This window comes from Coturnix japonica, chromosome 1, assembly GCF_001577835.2.
Source record: "Coturnix japonica isolate 7356 chromosome 1, Coturnix japonica 2.1, whole genome shotgun sequence".
Lineage (NCBI taxonomy): Eukaryota > Metazoa > Chordata > Aves > Galliformes > Phasianidae > Coturnix > Coturnix japonica.
The window spans coordinates 165,884,206-165,901,104 of NC_029516.1; the positions used below are offsets into that span (position 1 = coordinate 165,884,206).

The 16,899-nt window shown below is 50.8% G+C and overlaps 1 protein-coding gene across 1 annotated transcript; it reads right to left on the bottom strand.

Moving 5' to 3' along the window:
• Nucleotides 1-564: 564 nt before the first annotated feature.
• ENDOD1 (endonuclease domain containing 1) lies at nt 565-15,384 on the bottom strand. Its single transcript, XM_015852293.2, has 4 exons — nt 15,143-15,384; nt 14,669-14,778; nt 7,130-9,295; nt 565-3,639 (listed from the first exon to the last, which is right to left on the bottom strand). The coding sequence occupies exons 3-4, from the start codon at nt 7,448-7,450 to the stop codon at nt 2,506-2,508; spliced, it is 1,455 nt and encodes a 484-aa protein (XP_015707779.1). The 5' UTR covers nt 7,451-9,295; nt 14,669-14,778; nt 15,143-15,384; the 3' UTR covers nt 565-2,505.
• Nucleotides 15,385-16,899: the final 1,515 nt, after the last annotated feature.

Consider the following 16,899-nt stretch of genomic DNA (forward strand, 5'->3'; position numbering starts at 1 on the left):
CCTTCCCTGTCCCGTGAGTGACTCTGAGCCCACAGTTATCATGATAAAGATGTGGAAGACCAGCCCCTCCCCTTGGTCTGCCTGTGTCTCAGGGCAGCTCTCAAGCACTGAGCTGCAGATCCTAAAGGCACACAGACCTGTCTGGGGGATGTGCTCAGGGAGATGTATCAGCACAGAGCAACCTGAAATAGCCGCTCCCAGCCTTTTCTCCTGTCCTAAGATCATCCACCCTGGGCAGAGGGATCCCAATCCCTGCAGAGCAGGAGCTCATCAGCCCCTATTCCCTTCCCCTCCTGCTTCAGTCCCTTCCCACCACACACCAGCCTCTCTTGGCAAGGGGTTCTTTAGGCACATGCGTAGCTAAACGCATTGCCTGCAACCCCCAGCTCTTACTCACGTATTCTGTACCTTAATGAATTAACTCTTTTAATGTGCTTTGATAATGCAAAGGTGTTTTAAAAGCACAAAAGGATCATTAATATCAGATGTCAAACCATAACAAAGAACAACTGCGCGGCTGCGTTATCTTATCTCCAGTTGAGACAGAAACGTGATATAGCCGTCCCTCTTTGCAAAAGTCACTTTTATTTTGTTAAAGCCATACATTCCCAAGGACAGAGTAAAGCTCACAAGCCATAAATCATGCCCAGATAAGAATGATCTGAAACAATACTCTGCAGCAGGATGTTGCTCGTTCTCTAACAATTACTGGGTGTTTCAGGCAGATTTCCCACTGCCTGCTCAGACATGCAGCAGAGAAGACAAATGACCTGGTGCTGGTCAGGGTTCTTCATGTTGGAATCCGAGCGTGTTCAGACAGCTGTAACAGTGTGGCTCCACATCTGCCTGAATCCTACAGTGCTGCGGTCTCCTGGATGGCAAGAACTGGCTGCTCTGTGACCAGGGCTGCGGCACAGAGATGGGCTGGCCTCAACCTCACTAGGTGATGATGGAGATATGGTGACATCAATTCCACAGTGCACTGGGATATGAGAGCAGTCTGGAGATAAGGCTATGCTTAAGGCACAAGAGAGGCATGTGGGGGGCGGCTGGAGCTGCATTTGGACATCAGTGCCACCACATCCTGGACCCTGGGGCACACACACACTGGTGCCCACCGCTGCACTGACAGCTTCAGTACAAAGGAGGGATTAGTCAAACGTTGCTGATTTTGCATGATTAGACCTTCCCTCTTCTCTTGTCCCCACAACGTCACACCCATGGGAACAAGGGCTGAAGAAAAAGGAGCAGTGAGGACAGGGAGTGCAGGTGAGGGACAGGTGCCCTTCTGACATGAACGCTGCTCATAATGGAGTCACTGGACAGAGATATATGGAGCAGAATGCAAACTGTGCCCCAGGCCTCCCTCACCTCCAGCTGCTCTCCAGGCAAGGTCTATTAGGACATAAAATCAGTGAAAGCAGCAAAATGACCCACAGGGCTCCCTTGCTCTTCCCCTGTCATGAGTTCCCCCTGTCCCTCTTGTACGTACATCAGTGCTGCCACCAACTCAGAGCAGTCCTACAGGAGGATCATTTCAGAATCATAGAATTCACAGAGTGGCCTGAGTTGAAAAGGACCTCAAAGATAATCTGATTTCAACCCCCCTGCTGCTTGAGGTGCACTTGCACAATATGCCTAAGAAGGATGACCAGGACAGTACCAATCCGCAGCCTGGGCACATCCAGCAGAGATCTCTGGCACATCCAGCTGTGTGTTGGATGAACCGCCAGCTCTGAACAGAAGTAGGGCAGGCTACTTGGACTGATACAAGACCTTGGATTGATTCAAGACCAAAAGTATCACCTACATGGCTCTACTGGGCTTTGGAGCCCACCAGCCAGGGCAAGGAATTCGGGGTTGAGATCTTGATTGGTCACCAGGGAATAGTTCAGGGAAAGCGAGCTCGGTGTGGTGAAGGGAAGGAGCTGGCAGCAGGTCTGGAGAGCTGTGAAACACACCCAGCCAAATTCCTTCTCAGGCTCTGCTGGAGAGACTCCAGTGCAGTGAGCAATGCAACCAGCAGCACGACTCGGACCCATTCCCTCCCCAATCCCCGTCTTGCCCCTTACCCTTGCACTCTGCCCAACTTTTCTCTTTCAGAAACTGAAGTCCTTCCCCAGACCACCACCTCTGCACCATGAGGGATGTGCATCTGCAGAGGTCACTGCCCGTGCATAGGTCTCAGTGTTGTCGCAGTAGGAAAGAAACAACCTTGTACCACATTTAGAGAGCATCTTCCAGAGGAAGCAGCTTGATGTCTGCAAATCGCAGGTCTGTGACCTGCACCAATAGAATCCAAACACGTTGAAACGGATAGAGCTTGAGTTGCAATGGTGATGTCCCCTCGTGAAGTTACCTCGGCCCTCCCTGTTACTCCCCATATTATTAATGTCACTTACAATAAATACCAGAACAAAATCAACAGCGTTTGGCCACATATCTTAAAGCATTTCCCCACTCCTCTTTCATTTTCTGTCTTTGCAGCCTTGATTTCCACCCCTATCAGTCACCAGAGGAGCCCTTAGGGATAAACCGCTTGACTATGTGACTAGCCACGTAATAAAAGCCATGCAGGATGGAGGCTGTGGCATCAATGGCCAGCGAGAAGGTGCCACCGATCCCAGCGGCCATGTCTGTGACAACGGAGGGAATGGCACAGATGGAATAGTAAGGGAAAGAAGCGAGGTGAAGGACAAACCCCATGGGGATGCGTAGAATCCTATAGGTGATGACTGCCACATCTTGAATAATTCCCAGAAAGCCCAAGAAGATGTTGCTGATGACCCTCCCCACATCATAGGGGATGCTGATGAGCACCATGCTGATGGCTTTAAGGTAGGACACCATCCCATTCCACAGGCTGTAGACTCCATCCAGAAGAGTACTGACAACTCGCTTGATAACAAGCCACAGAAAATAAAACAGATATTTCACCAGCTCCACAAGCAGGTAGATGAGGAGTTCCAGAAGTTTGATGAAAGGCGTAGCAATTATGCCAACCACTTTCCTCACCAAGCCACTGTCTTTGGCCTCCTCCTTGTCATTTGTTCCTACCTGCTCTCCAGATCGGATCTGACTAACAGCTTGCAGTATTGCTTCCATTTTCTCATTGCTTTCTTTGTCTTCTCCACATTTGCCCTTGAACAAGTCAAGCCCCGCTAGGAGTTGCTTCTCCAGCTCTCCCACCGTGAGGTCTGCCAAACTGCTTTCATCATTGACTTTCTTCACCAGTCCTAGAGACCATCCCTCTGGAGCATCACAGCACGCTGCCAGCCAGAGGGTCTCTGGCACAGACACCTTGCCTTTAACTCGGACACTGGAAGGAATTGCTCCTGCAAGGAGATACAGCTGGTCCTTCTTGGAACAATGAGGGAACAGAGCTTGCTCCACCACCCTACCGATGTCATTATGCCAGGTTTTGCTCAGAGAGGGACGCAGAGGGACAGCATTTGTCAGTGTATAGGTGGCCATTTGGAAGTCCTCCTCATTGAGCGAGCTAGGGTTCAGCAGCCCTCGCTCATAACCAGAGCCCACGTAGTCTGAGGTCAGAGCTTGATTTGCACCAAGGTTGGCCAAAGAGCCAACAACATCCGCTTCAACCACCATCTCATGCTGGTCATTCTCTGGATCATCTATCTGAAATAGCAGAGGGAAGAGTTAGTGCTTGCAATTCACCTTCCTACAAAGCAATGCGTAAAATAGGCTTTGAAGTACATATTCTGTGAGTACTGCTACTACATGCTGTGCCATGGATCGCATCCTGCACTCCTTCCTTACTGTCCTTGTGGTGTTGGTTTCAGAGGGGTGTGCACTGCCTTTGCTGTTCTGCTAAACTATCAGTTCTGACTACTGGTGCTGACTGCAGCTCTCCAGTCTGGCCTGCAGCACAGCACAACCTCCAGTCACTCACCAGCCATCCTCCACTAAGCCCCAAACTGGTATTTATTTTCTAGAAGGGATATTTGTATTCCTAAGGGAAAACCTAGAAGGGATTTTTAATAGAACGATTGACTTAGGTCTATGTTTTCACCTCCTATGGTGAAGGCACTTCCAATTCTTTTAAGCATCTGCTGTCTCATCTTTAATCAAATCCAAGCAATGAAGAATGAAAGGCATGATACGTAGGATGCCTAAGGAAAGCATTTACCTGTCTCCACTAAATGAGTAAGTTGGACACCATGGCAGATGACCTGAATTTCACTGCCTTTAACACAGTCGTTTTACTGAGCTGAGGGTTTGTCATTAGCAGTCTGACCCTGATCTTTAATGACCTCCCAGAGTCCTGTGGGTGAGGAGACTTTGTCACCACAGGTCCTCAATGTCCTCAGTGGAATCTGTGCTATGAGCTTGTGTCTGCCCTTGCCACCGCATGGAGCCAGAGGTGGTAACAACCCCCCTGACACCTTGCACAGAGCTACGCAAGGAGCTCATCATACACAGTGGAAGCTGGAGCACCAGGGCACCATGGTGTGTTCAGGGCTTTCTCAGGTGAGTGCAGCTCTCCCTGCTCCTTAGACACTCCTCTTGACACTGCAGCCTCTCCAGGGGGGTGTGCCAGATTGCTATTTTCTTCCCCAGATTAGAGGGCAAGATGTTGGTAGGAACTCCATGGCAGCAGGCAGCCTCTGGCAGTTGCTGCCTCTTGAAATCTCTGTTTCTCATCCCAGCACTGCACTGACCCCATTACAGCTGCTCTCTTTGCTCCTGGCCTCTAGGTTGTTTACTGCACTGTATAACACATGTTTTGGAGATGTACACAGCAGACAGCTCATATTCTGCTTTTAATCACCCCCCAGTCACCCTCCCTGGTGCCTGGGCTCTCCTGGAGCGCACTTGGACGCATGGCTACCATCTATGTCCTTGAATCCTTGCACAGAGCTGCAGCTCCCTGCATCCCCTCCTCGATGTTCTGTGCTCAGTGTACGCAGCTATCCATCATCCTTACTGCACGAATCGAGGTCTGATTGCTTCTTGCAGCAGCTAAACCCCTGCAGCCTGGCCTCGGGGCTGTCTCTGCAGCAGGACTGGACACAGTGCCAACACGAACCATTTCCAAGGGCTGCACTACCCCCGGCTGCCTGCTAGGAGGGATCTTGCTTCGTCTTGAAGGTGTATTGCTTCGGGACTGGAAGGATTCCTACACGAGTCTCAGCTTTTTTGTTGTTGCTTTTTGCTCAGGCACCTACAGCCTTCTTGACAGCATAAGGGAAATGCTGAGGGGAGACTGAGGTGCTGTACTTCAAAGACACGGAGACCTGAGTCTGTGCAGCTGTTGCCTTGCAGAGATTCCCCTGCTGCATGGGCATAGACTTGAATCTCTCTGGTTATGAGCTGATGCACGCATACCTGGAGGTGCCTATCAAGCAAATATGTGCTTGCTTTGCTGTTCAGCTCCAGGGTTTTGCACATTCCATTGGGATTGTTTGGATGCAATTAAGAAAGAACATGAAAAATGTGGCCGTGTGCTGTGCATGCGTAAGACTCTGACATCAGCGAGTGCTTATAATAACTTATATCATGGTCTGTAATAACTCACGTATTACTGAGCATTTCATGCCTCCTGTAATCCAGCTCCAAAGGCAAGCTGTCTCTAGCACTGTACCTAACCTTCACACAAGCTGCATTCTGACCCCCATAGCCTTTGGTTTCTGTTGCAACAAGAGCACATCCGCATCCATGGGACAAGCGTGAATCCACCTGCCAAAATACCCTGCAATACCTTGGGGCAAGGCCCAAGCAGACAGGTAAACAACTTGATGCTGTGAGGATTGAAAAGTAAATGATGCATCCAAACACCTGTTTGGATTAGAGCCCAAGCACCTATCAGTATAATACATGCCTCATAAAGTGGGGGTTGTTGTTCTGCAGAAGGGAGTGAACCACATTCCATTCCATGGTCTGTGCTGCAGGAAGCAGCTCCAAAAGCACGTTTCTCCTAATGACCAGGGCTGACAAGAAAAGCAGCTCAGACATAGCTGTGGCTGAGTGATACAAATCCTGCCTTGGTCCTCTGGCTCACACCTTATATCCTGATCTATTACCAAGAAAAGAGCACATGACAACCTTGAGTCACCCATCAGAGTTCAGACAGAATTTTTATAGCAGTTTCCTCCTGCTTCCTCTATCCCCATGTGGGTGTGCTCACACGCACCACTGTGCAGTTCAGCCTGTTCGTACCTGGCTATCTCAGGCATGATCCTTCTAAGCCAAAAGGAGCACAAGTGCCTTGTCCCACCACTGATAGTCTTGCTCCAGCCTTCATCCCATGTGCCTTTACTGGGGGCTCTGCAGCCCCATAAGGACTTTAGTATTGAGGGAACAATGGGCAAGTTCTCCACTACACCCATCATTAAAACCTTGAGTAGGGGGTAGAGTAAACAGGAGGGAGACGATCTCTGTCCTCCTTCCCTCCATAATGCCACCAGCTGTGGTACAGGTGTCTTTCAGACACGGGGATCACTTTGAATGTGCATCATGATGTCAGCTGGGAGGCTTTGTGGTTGAAAAAGGAGGAAACAGGCAAACGAATGACTCAGAAGCCAAAGGGGTAGAGGAGGAAGCAAAAGAGTCTAGGAGTTGGACTCAATGTCCTTTAAGGGTCCCTTCCAACCCAAACAACTGTATGATTTTCCCTGTTGAGCACTAATGTCAGCAACTCGCTCCCCAGAGGAAAAGTCCTCAAAGCACTCAGCAATTTGATGCTGTCACCATCTGGTGTCACCCAGGAACACAGCCACTGCATCCTACGGGCTACACGGGTGGGAGGCCACAGCAACTCGAGGCAGAGCAGAGCCGATGGGGATGAGAAGATTTCTGAGGCAAGAAACACGAAGCCTGGGGAGCCGGGTGAGCGTAAGGCGATCGAAGCAGGAAGGCTGGGCAAGAAGGGAAGTTGCGGCTGGAAAGCCTCAGCAGGTGGGTGAGGCACACCCTGGCAGTGCGGGGCAGAGAGGCAGCTGGGGCACCGACGAGCTCTTATCTGTTCACTTTCAAGCACAATCTAAGATCGGCATCTGCCGGGGCTTCACGAGCATCCGTGGGGCTCCGTGGCTGGGAGCAGCTCCCCACCACCACCACCACCACCACCACCTCCCGCCGGCAGCTGCACCCGAGGGAGCGGACCTACCTGCGGCTCCAGCAGCCAGCTCTCGTCCGCCCCGCTTCGGGCTGCCCCCGTGTACTTGAAAGCGGAATAAAGAGGGATTTTGTCCTTGGTGCTGTAGAGGGTTGCGAAGCGCGGCTCCCCGTTGTACCGCTGACAGATCTTCACGTGGAAGGGCTCGGTGAATCCTTCTGGTGGAACTCGGCCGGGGAAGAACACGTTACACTCGGCAAAGCCGGCTTCGTTCTTGCCGACGACTCTGCCCAGGGAAAAGCTCGGGAAAAGCGACAAGCAGAGCAAACACAGCGCTGACATCTTCACACTCCGCTGCCCAGGGCCGTCCATCCCGGCTGGGTACGGCTCAGCTCTGGCGGTGCGGGGAGAGAAGCGAAGCCGGGCGGGCGGCGATCCCTGCGGGCAGCGGGCGCTGCTGCCGGCGGCGGTGCCGCGCTCACGGCCGCTGGAACGCCGGGCAACCCGAAATCATCGCTACTAACTGGGAGGAGGAGGAGGAGGAGGGAAGCCCTCGGCGGTGCCGTATGTAGCAGCGGGGTGTGGTGTCTGCATTGCAGCACAGTCCCCGGGAGGAATTTTGGCTGACGCAGCCAGAACTCTTCCTGGGGCTGCCGTGGGGGATGCTGCAAAGTCAGGTTCGGCGCCTGAAGAAGGGGTGAGCTGATGTCTGCAGCCCCCAGCCTGGCCGAGGGAGAGGAAGGAAGGAGGGAGGAGAGGCAGCGGGATGTCAGCAGCGCCGGGAACACGCCGTGCCCCTTTGTGGGGTGCCCGCTGCTTGGACAAACATAGAGCTGGCAAAAAAAGCCACAAGGAATGAAACCACTCCTCGTGTTTATTATCGGCTGTCACCTGCCTGTGAGCCCACAGCAGCTACTGCTGGGTTAATGGGTAAAAGAATGACTGTGGCGACTGGGAAAGTTAATGTTTTCACAGCAATGCAGTGGAGAGACTACAGAGTATTTCAAGATCAAGAAAACCTGCCTTTCCCCATGCTATAAGTTGGATACGATCAGATATACTGCCAATAACTCGCTCCCGCAACTTAAGAAAGCCAAGGTGCCATAAAGGACACTGTCATACAAAGCTGTCGCATCACTACAGCCATTTCCAAGCAGGAGTCCCCAAGTGCCACCAATTCTCAGCTGCTCTGCAAGAGAGGCTGTATGGCACACACAGCCTGTACTGCAAGCAATGCCATGGGACGGACGGAGGGCTGCCTTGGTGCCCGCCCAAGGTCGGGGAAGGAGGCTGTAAAAGTGCTAAGAATAGCCTGGGCTCTGAGGCTCATTTCTCACTCGGGGATGGCAGAATAGCAAAGAAATTCGTCAGTGCCTTTTCGTGTGATGTTATCAGATTGGGGAGACAGAGGCAGGCTGGGCAGGCTGAGGAACAGCAGGAAATGCAGCCAGTGGCTTGTTTGGTTTCCAGGCAGTGGCTGGTCACTCAGCCCTGGCAGAAAGAATTAGTCATGTGCAGAAAGATGATGGGAATGGAAACAGTGCATGGCTCAGCCAGAACGGAGCAGCTCCAAAAGACACGCTCAACATTCCATCTCCCTGGATGTAAAAAGGGCTACTGGGAAATCGAGAGCTGAAGCTAAACTTGAGCTCTTTGGTGTCTATCTGATCCCACACTTGCAACTATCTGGGCAACAGAAGGACATATTTTGCCCATGTTTTGAGCCTCGTTCTACAGGGAAAGCAAAGCAATGAGGTGCAAAGCAAGGCAATGAGGTGCTTCTAAACATCCCACTCTGACTGATCTGTATTAACGCCAAGCTGGGTATGATCCCAACCCAGCATGAAGGTGGGTTGGGGTGCCTCAAGATGGGCACAACAGCCAGCAGCATGTTGAGCAGAGGGATCCTGCTGCCAGGAAATTGGGACGTCCTGCCTCCAAGGGCACCTCAGCCTCACTGTGATGCCTCAGCACTCTTCCCAGCCTCAAGGGTCTCTTATCTGCTTTTGGGGAACCTTCCTGGCTGTGAGGCTGGCCTATGCCTGCCTATATTTTACTGCACGTACCAGCATGTAAGTAGACAGTCTGAAGAGATCTCCTTTTCCATGCTATCAATATGGGCGCCAGCATGGACCAAGAGATGATACTGCCATTAAGTTCAACGAGGCTGGCACTGAAGGCAAGCAGTTGTGCTTGATGTGATGGAGAACAGCGAGCCTGTGGAAGGTACAAAGAAACAGATGATCATAGAATCATTTGAGTTGGAAGGGACCCTCAAAGGCCATCTCCCCTGCAATGAACAGGGACACCTACAGCTATATCAGATGCTCAGAGCCCCATCCAGCCTGACCTTGATTGTCTCCAGGGATGGGGCATCCACCCCCTCTCTGGGCAGTCAAAGAGACAAGGGAAAGGTGATGTATCAGCAGCAGGTAAAGGTGCATAGGAGGAGAGGAGGGGCTGCACAGCAGAGACTGGATGCATGCTGAATTTGGAAGGCATACCAGAGAGAAAGTGGGGAGAAGTGATTTGTGACAGGACAAAGGGTGAGAAAAGAGGCTCTAGAAAATGATGTCGACTGGGAGGAAGAGAAGGAGACTGAGCAAAAATTAGTTGATGAGATACTAAGGAAAGCTTAAGAAGGGAAATGGATAGAAATAGATGTGAAGAAACCCAGGAGGGAGAACGGGAGGGGTCAAATGAACAGATGGGAGAGAGCTGAGGAAAGCTGTGATAAGAAAATCAGAACATGAAGATGGGGAAATGAGATAGGAAGGGGCTTACATCCATCTTCATTGACCTAGTGAGGATGACCCCCTCTTCCCAGGGGTCTCAAGCACCAAGACCAAATGATCCTGAAAAACATGCCACTATTCAGCCCTGTAACAACAGGAAGCCACTGGCTTGTCTGCCCACTTTCCCACACTGTTCCTCCAGCCCCGTCTCTCCGTTCACATGGTTGACACTGTTTGCTGCAAATAACTCCTTTCTCCTCACATGCCTGACCCTGCTAACCTTGACTTTCCAAACATACTTGACTCCAAATATTTCTCCAGGGCAGATCTCTTGTCTCCTGCTGTGAGCTATGGGTGGGCTGCCAGACTGTATGTGACTGTCCTATTCTTTAGGGAACGAAAAGGAAGAAGAAAGTGATTCAGTGGAGACACACTGTCAAGGATTTGGCTCAGAGCGTGGCAGTCCCAGCACACATGACACTGCATGTCAGAGAGCACATCTGCCTCTTCCTCATCTCATGGGGATGGAGTTTCTTGCTAAAATTAACTCAAAAGCCTGGTCTGGGAAAGGAGCCCAGTGCTGAGCTAGGGAGAAAAGAAAAACTCAGTTTCTGTGTTAAAATGAAGAGATTCAATCATCTCTTTGGGGAAGAGCTTAGTGATGCACCGTTGCAATTTTGATTCCCACCTTAAACCAGGTCTTTGTGCCACTCTTTGCTGCCTACTTGTTAGATGCTCACGCAGACATCTTTACACCTTCCCCGTGGTGACCCTCACACTGGTCAGGTGTCAGCATCACCAACAGTGCTGCTTCATCGCCCTTCTCTTGCCATGATTCTCACAGCACAGGGTGGTGCAACAGTGAAAGTAATGGCCTCAAGTTGCGCCACGGGAGGATCAGGTTGGATATTAGGAACCAGTTCTTCTCACAAGAGTGGTGAGGTGGCGGCACAGGCTGCCCAGGGAGGTGGTGCAGTCACTGTCCCTGGAGGTGTTCAGGAGCCATGGAGATGTGACAGAGGGACATGGTCAGTGGGCATGGTGGGGGTGGGCTGATGGCTGGACTAGGTGATGTTAGCGGTCTTTTCCAACCTTAATGCTTCCATGATTCTATGAGAGAGACCACCAGACACCTCAAGGTCAGGGTGCCAGGGATGCAGACTTGTGTATGTGCTTAATGAAAGCAATAAAATCCAGAGTCCATATCCTTCAGCACTTCATCATAGTCTTCAGACTGAAGAAATCTCTATTAATTGAAAGAACTGGAAAACAAGACAAGAAGAGTGGCTGAGGAATTTGAGATTGTTTAGTTTGGAAAAGAGAAGGCCGAGCTCCCTACAACTGCCTGAAAGGAGGCTGCGGTAAGGAGGGCGTTGGTCTCTTTTTTCAGTTGACAAGTGAGAGTGTTGCAAGGAAACAGCCTCAAGTAGCAGCAAAGGAGGTTTAGAGTGGATACTGGGGAGAATTTACTCATGAATAGGGAGGTCAAGCATTGGAACGGGCTGCCCGTGGTGGAGTCATCATCCCTGGAGGTATATGAGAGATGTGTAGAGATGACGCTCAAGGACATGGTTTAGTGATGGGACTCAGTAGGTCCCGTTGATAGCTGGACTTGGTGCACCTGAAGGTCTTTTCCAGCCTCCAGGCTGTTAGAGACGAGCACAACAAAAATCCAGTGTTTGACAGCCCAAGTCCTGGAGAAGTACCTTTTTTAGGTACTTTTTAGTACCTAAAGAGAGCCTATAAACAAGAGGGGAGTCAACTCTTTACAAGGGTAGATAAAAACAAGACAAGGGGAAATGGTTTTAAGTTGAAGGAGGAGAGATTTAGGTTGGATGTCAGGGGGAAGTTCTTTGCCAAGAGAGTGGTGAGGCACTGGAACAGGCTTTCCAGAGAGGTTATGGATGCCCCATCCCTGGGGGTGTTCAAGGCCAGGTTGGATGGGGCCCTGGGCAGCCTGGGTCTAGTATTAAATGGGGAGGTTGGTGGCCCAGCCTGCAGCAGGGGGGAGGGGGTTGGAGATTCATGATCCTTGAGGTCCCTTCCACCCCAAGCCATACTATGATTCTATGTTAAGTTGGATAGCTTTAGATTTTTATAGTACATGGCAGTATTTTTAATAGCGTTAATTTTAACTACAGAGATGAGTTATTTAAAGATGTGCTGAAGGCCCAACAATACAACTCTTCAAGCAAAGATTAAGAGAGATGTCAGTTTGTGTGCCCTTTGCTTTACAGTCAGTATGCACAGCCACAGCAGTTCTTTCACATCTTAAATTTGTTAGGGACAAGAAAGTCACTTGAATGCTGCTCTTCTAGGCACTATTACTTACTTTTCCTCATTGCCAGTATCTGATCTTTTCACAAGCTCTATGTGGCTCAGCCAGTGCCAGGTGCTGGGTGGAAGCAAGGCGTGAGGTGGCTCCTTACAGGCCGCACTGGCAGAAAATCCATGGGTGGGACTGCAATGAGAGGTACAGGCTTGTTGCACTTGCATCATCTCTGAAGAGGGAATGGGAAAGCCACGATCTTTGAGAAAGCTAAACCTGTTGGCAGGGCCCAGCTGTAATCAGGAGGCAGACAGCAGCCACACCCAGGGCTGACTGCCTCCAGCAATACTTGGGCACTGAGGAGTGGGAGGAGGAGCGACGGGTTCTGCATTAAAGGCTTGGCCAGCCCAGTGTGGAGCACCATGAGATAGGGGGGAAAGGTGAGTGCTGTGGGGCCAGGAAGTGTGCTTTGCTCACCTGCCTTTACAGAACAATGGTGCAGATGGCCACAGGAAGTCACTCCGGCTGTGCTGTTCTTGGCCAGCATTGCCTTGGGATGGATTCGGATGTGAAGAGCAGAGCCACCCCTCCTGGGATCCTGTTGTCACTGCCCTGAGCACAGGTGGAGCTTCTGCCATGCGTGTGTGCATGGCAGCATGTGTGTGAATGAGGAGCTGCCCCAGAAAACAAAAGCAGCAATGCTTCTAGGCACAATAGCTGACCACAATGCGGAAGGAAATACTAGTCTTAAATTAGTGCTTGAAATAAATGAGTGGTTATTTGAGATCACAGGTTAAAATAGAAGTGCAAAACTCCAGGTCTCTGGGGAGAGAACCTGGCAGAACTGTGATTTTTAAGTCAGCTTAAAAGCAGAAAAGGATTTTGCAGCCTCTGTTCTGGGATCTGCTACAGAACTGCTACTCATTATTTACGCTGCCTGTTTTGACCTTCTTGGGTGGTGTTTTGACATGTTAGTGGCTGTGTACCACTCATCATGCATTGCAGAAGGTGTGAAAACTTTGCTCGTCCTCACTTCGTGCAGCCATGAATCCCCTCCTTGCAGGCAGTCAGTGCAAGCCTGTTCCTGCTCTCTTCACTTCAGCATCAGCAGCCAGGAGGCCAAGGTTTCAGTCCTTCCTCCTTCAGTAGACAAGCAGGAGTTGGGGCCAACCGCCCTGCTCCACCCTGGTGCTCCTGAGCAATTTCTCATGCTGTTGGGCTGTGCACAAAGCCTCCTGTTCATGTCATTAAAGTACTTTAATTCTCTATTAAAAGTACAATAGGGAGGGACTCATGGCTCAGCGTGGACCATTGCAGTCCCATTAAGCATCAGCCTCTGTGCCATGACATAATGCTCTCCAGGTCCTCTGTGCAGCACCCACATGGACAACAGCCCTGTACTCACACCTGATCATCCACACCCAGCATGGGACTATCACTGAGCCATCCTCGAGCATGGCAGGACGGAGTTGCTGAGTGCATGTTAATGCAGCAATGAGTGAGAGCAATAAGATCAGGGTGCTTCATGTGTGCTTTCGCATCTGAACAGTGTGAGCTGCAGCACAGAAGTGAGATGGGCTGCTCGTGCTGCGCTCATTTCAGGCAGTGGGCCAGGGAGAACAGGAAAGGGAGGGGAATGCAAAGATCAGTTTCAGTTGCTACTACTCAGCAGCAATGACACAGAAGCAGGCAGCATCTTGCCAAGGAGAGGCAAACGTGCAGAACTCCTGCACACCGCCCTGCTGGGGGACCTCCAGCTCCCATAGCACTGTGCTCAGCCCTGGCTGGGGCAGCTGGCTCCTGCAAACCATGAGCCAACCAGCCATACAAGGCTCAGTGTCAAGTCTAGCTCAGATAGAACTTACGGTTCTGGTGGTAAAAATAAAAAGGGAAGCACCCTCATGAGCCCCCCACCCCTGCAGCACAATGCCCAGACCTGGGGCCCACAGCACAGGAAGGATGTAGAGCTGTTGGATTGGGTCCAGAGGGCCATGAAGATGCTCAGAGGGCTGGAGTACAGGAGACAGGCTGAGGCAGCTGGGCTTGTTCAGCATGAAGAAGACACAAACAAGGAGAGCTCAGTGTGGCCTGACAGTACCTAAAGGGGCCTGCAGGCAAGATGGGGAGGGAGACATCATTAGGAAGTACAGGGATAGAACAAGGTGCAATGGCTTAAAATTAAATAGGTAGATTTGGGTTATACATTAGAAAGAACTTTTTCACAGTGGGGGTGGGTATATGCTGGCACAGGCTGCCCAGAGAAGCTGTGGGTGAGCCATCCCTTAGAGCCAGGCTGGATGGAGCTGTGGTCAGCCTGGTCCAGTGGAAGGTGTCCCTGCTTGAGGCAGGAAAGCTGGGGCTGGATGATCACTAAAGTCCCTTCAACCCAAACCAGTTTATGATTCACTGATTCCGTGATTCTGTTATTCTATAAAAGCTCTCTGGGCTTTATAACACAGGAAATCAAACCACACCCTGCTGTTTTATGGGATATTGTATATACAGGTCTCAGAGAAAAAGCCTTTGCTGCTTTATCCATCTTTTTATAAAAAAGGAACTAGGTAGGACCTGGGGAGCAGGACTTACCTTTGCAAGGTTTCCAAGCTAGTGGCTGTGCTGGGGAGGAAATACAAGTTTCTTTTTCTTCTGTTTATTACAAGCCTCCACAAGCAAAGGGCTCCCCTGAGGTCTCAGACCTGAAATAATGTGAATTGGAACAAAGAAATAAGAAAGAATCAACCTGGCAGCTGCCACTACTGTGTCAAGAGCTCACTGTTTTCCAAACTGTTGTTCTTTGTTTTCACTTGACTCAGAGTGAACTGATTTCTGCCCACACCCAAAAGGAACATTGCGGGTGTTTCAGGCTGCTCCTGACCCAGCATTGCCTCCAGACCAGATAAACACATTGCAGAGCGCAGGCTCAGGAGCTATATAGGTGGGCTATTGAGGGTTAAGAGGGATTGCTGTTGGTTGACAGCAGCTGGAATCCTCTTAGTTATGAAATTGTCATAAATTAACACGGTATCTTTGGAGGACATGGGAACTGATCCTATGGCTTACCTTGTTGTCAGTGAGCTTGAGGGCTGCACTACTGAGATGCTGCTGGAAACTCAGCCGGGTTTTAAATGGGTCAGGGTGATGCATGGCTGTTTGCTCTTCTTATAAACTCTTCCTCGCATTCCTGGTTCAGAGACTCAATATAAACTAGGAGAGTCCATACTTGCATGCTGGCTGCTCTATTCCTTGCAGCCCTGTTTACAAAAAGTATTTAGCTGCACCTCGTGCCTTCCAGTAACAGAAATCTTAAACCCAGAAGAATCTCATCCGACTGAACTTATCTGGTCTGGAGAAGAGGAGGCTCCGTGCAGCTCCCTGAGGAGGGGAGGCAGACAGGGCAGTGCCAGGCTCTGCTTCTGGGAACTGATGGCAGGACAGGAATGGCACAGAGCTATACTAGGGGAGGCTCAGATTGGACATTAGGAAACATTTCTTTGCCATAAAGATGGTCAAGCACTGGGACAGGTGGTTGATGCTCCATGTATCCCTACTCTATTCTGCCCAATGAGCTTGTTTGTGGGGTGTTTCACTGGTATTCTTTGTTCCATATCTACACAGTGAAAAAACCCAAAGACACACAGTGGTATGTGGGCAGCAGGCCCTTGCCTCCTGTGTGGGCAATACAGTGCTCATTTGGGTATCTGGGCATCCAGGTACTGAGAGTCCTCTCAAACAAGCAGGGACTGAATCATTGTCAGCCAGCATTGAGAAAAGGGTAAAATTAGCTTAGTCCTTAGCATAGCTGTTTGGCTAATAATTCCCACAGTGGGGCATTTTTGCCTAACACTGGATGCAGATACTGAGTGACATATAGCCCAGCAGCTCATCTGCATGTAAATATCACATGGCTAAAATTAATTGCTCTGTCAGAGCTCAAAGAAACCATTTGACTCTGCAGAAACAATAATTCATCCTCAGGGACGAGCTTGTGATAGAGAGCGGCAGAACTGTGTGCTCCTCAGTGCCACCCATGCCCCCAGCACCCTCCTCCCTCCCTTGCTGAGTGCCTTTCAGCTGACATCATGTTGTGGGTGGGGAACTGCTCCAGCACAGCCCCACGGGCAGCAGCTCCCCCAGCCCTCCTGCCCCACTGTAGGCTCCTCTCCACAGGCTGCACCCTGGCCTGGGGCTGCTCCGCCTCCAGGACTCTTCCACTGCTGCACAGTGGGCTCCTCCATGTCTGCATACGGAGATCACAGAATCACAGAATGACCCGGGTTGGAAGGGACCTCAAGGATCATGTAGTTCCAACCCCCTGCCTGGCAGGGCCACCAAACATACACCTTTACTAGATCAGGTTGCCCAGGGCCCTGTCCAACCTGGTCTTGAACACCTCCAAGGACGGGGCATCCACAACCTCCCTGGGCAGCCTGTTCCAGGGCCTAACCACTCTCCTGAGTGAAGAACTTCCCCCTGGTATGATAGAGTGCGAGTGCGCGTTGAGGATGCCTAAAATATCTTTCCCTCTTTTTAATCTCTAAAACATGTCCCCCTTAGTCCTGCTATTATCAGCCCTTTCGAAGAGTTTACTCCCGTCCTGGGAGTAAGTTCCCTTCAGGTATTGAAAGGCTGCAATGAGGTCACCCCACAACCTTCTCTTCTCCAGGCTGAACAAGCCCAACTCCCTCAGCCTGTCCTCATAGGGGAGGTGCTCCAGTCCCCTGATCATCTTCGTTTCCCTCCTCTCGACCCTTTCCAAAATCTCCATGTCTTTTTTGTACTGAGGGCTCCACACCTGGACACAGTATGAGAGATGCGAG

Bases quoted from the DNA above. Each gene is read 5' to 3' on its own strand.
- ENDOD1 (XM_015852293.2), bottom strand. From the start codon at position 7,450: ATGGACGGCCCTGGGCAGCGGAGTGTGAAGATGTCAGCGCTGTGTTTG. The intron at 3,640-7,129 runs GTAGGTCCGCTC...CTGCTATTTCAG, and splicing joins GCTGGCTGCTGGAGCCGCAG to ATAGATGATCCAGAGAATGA.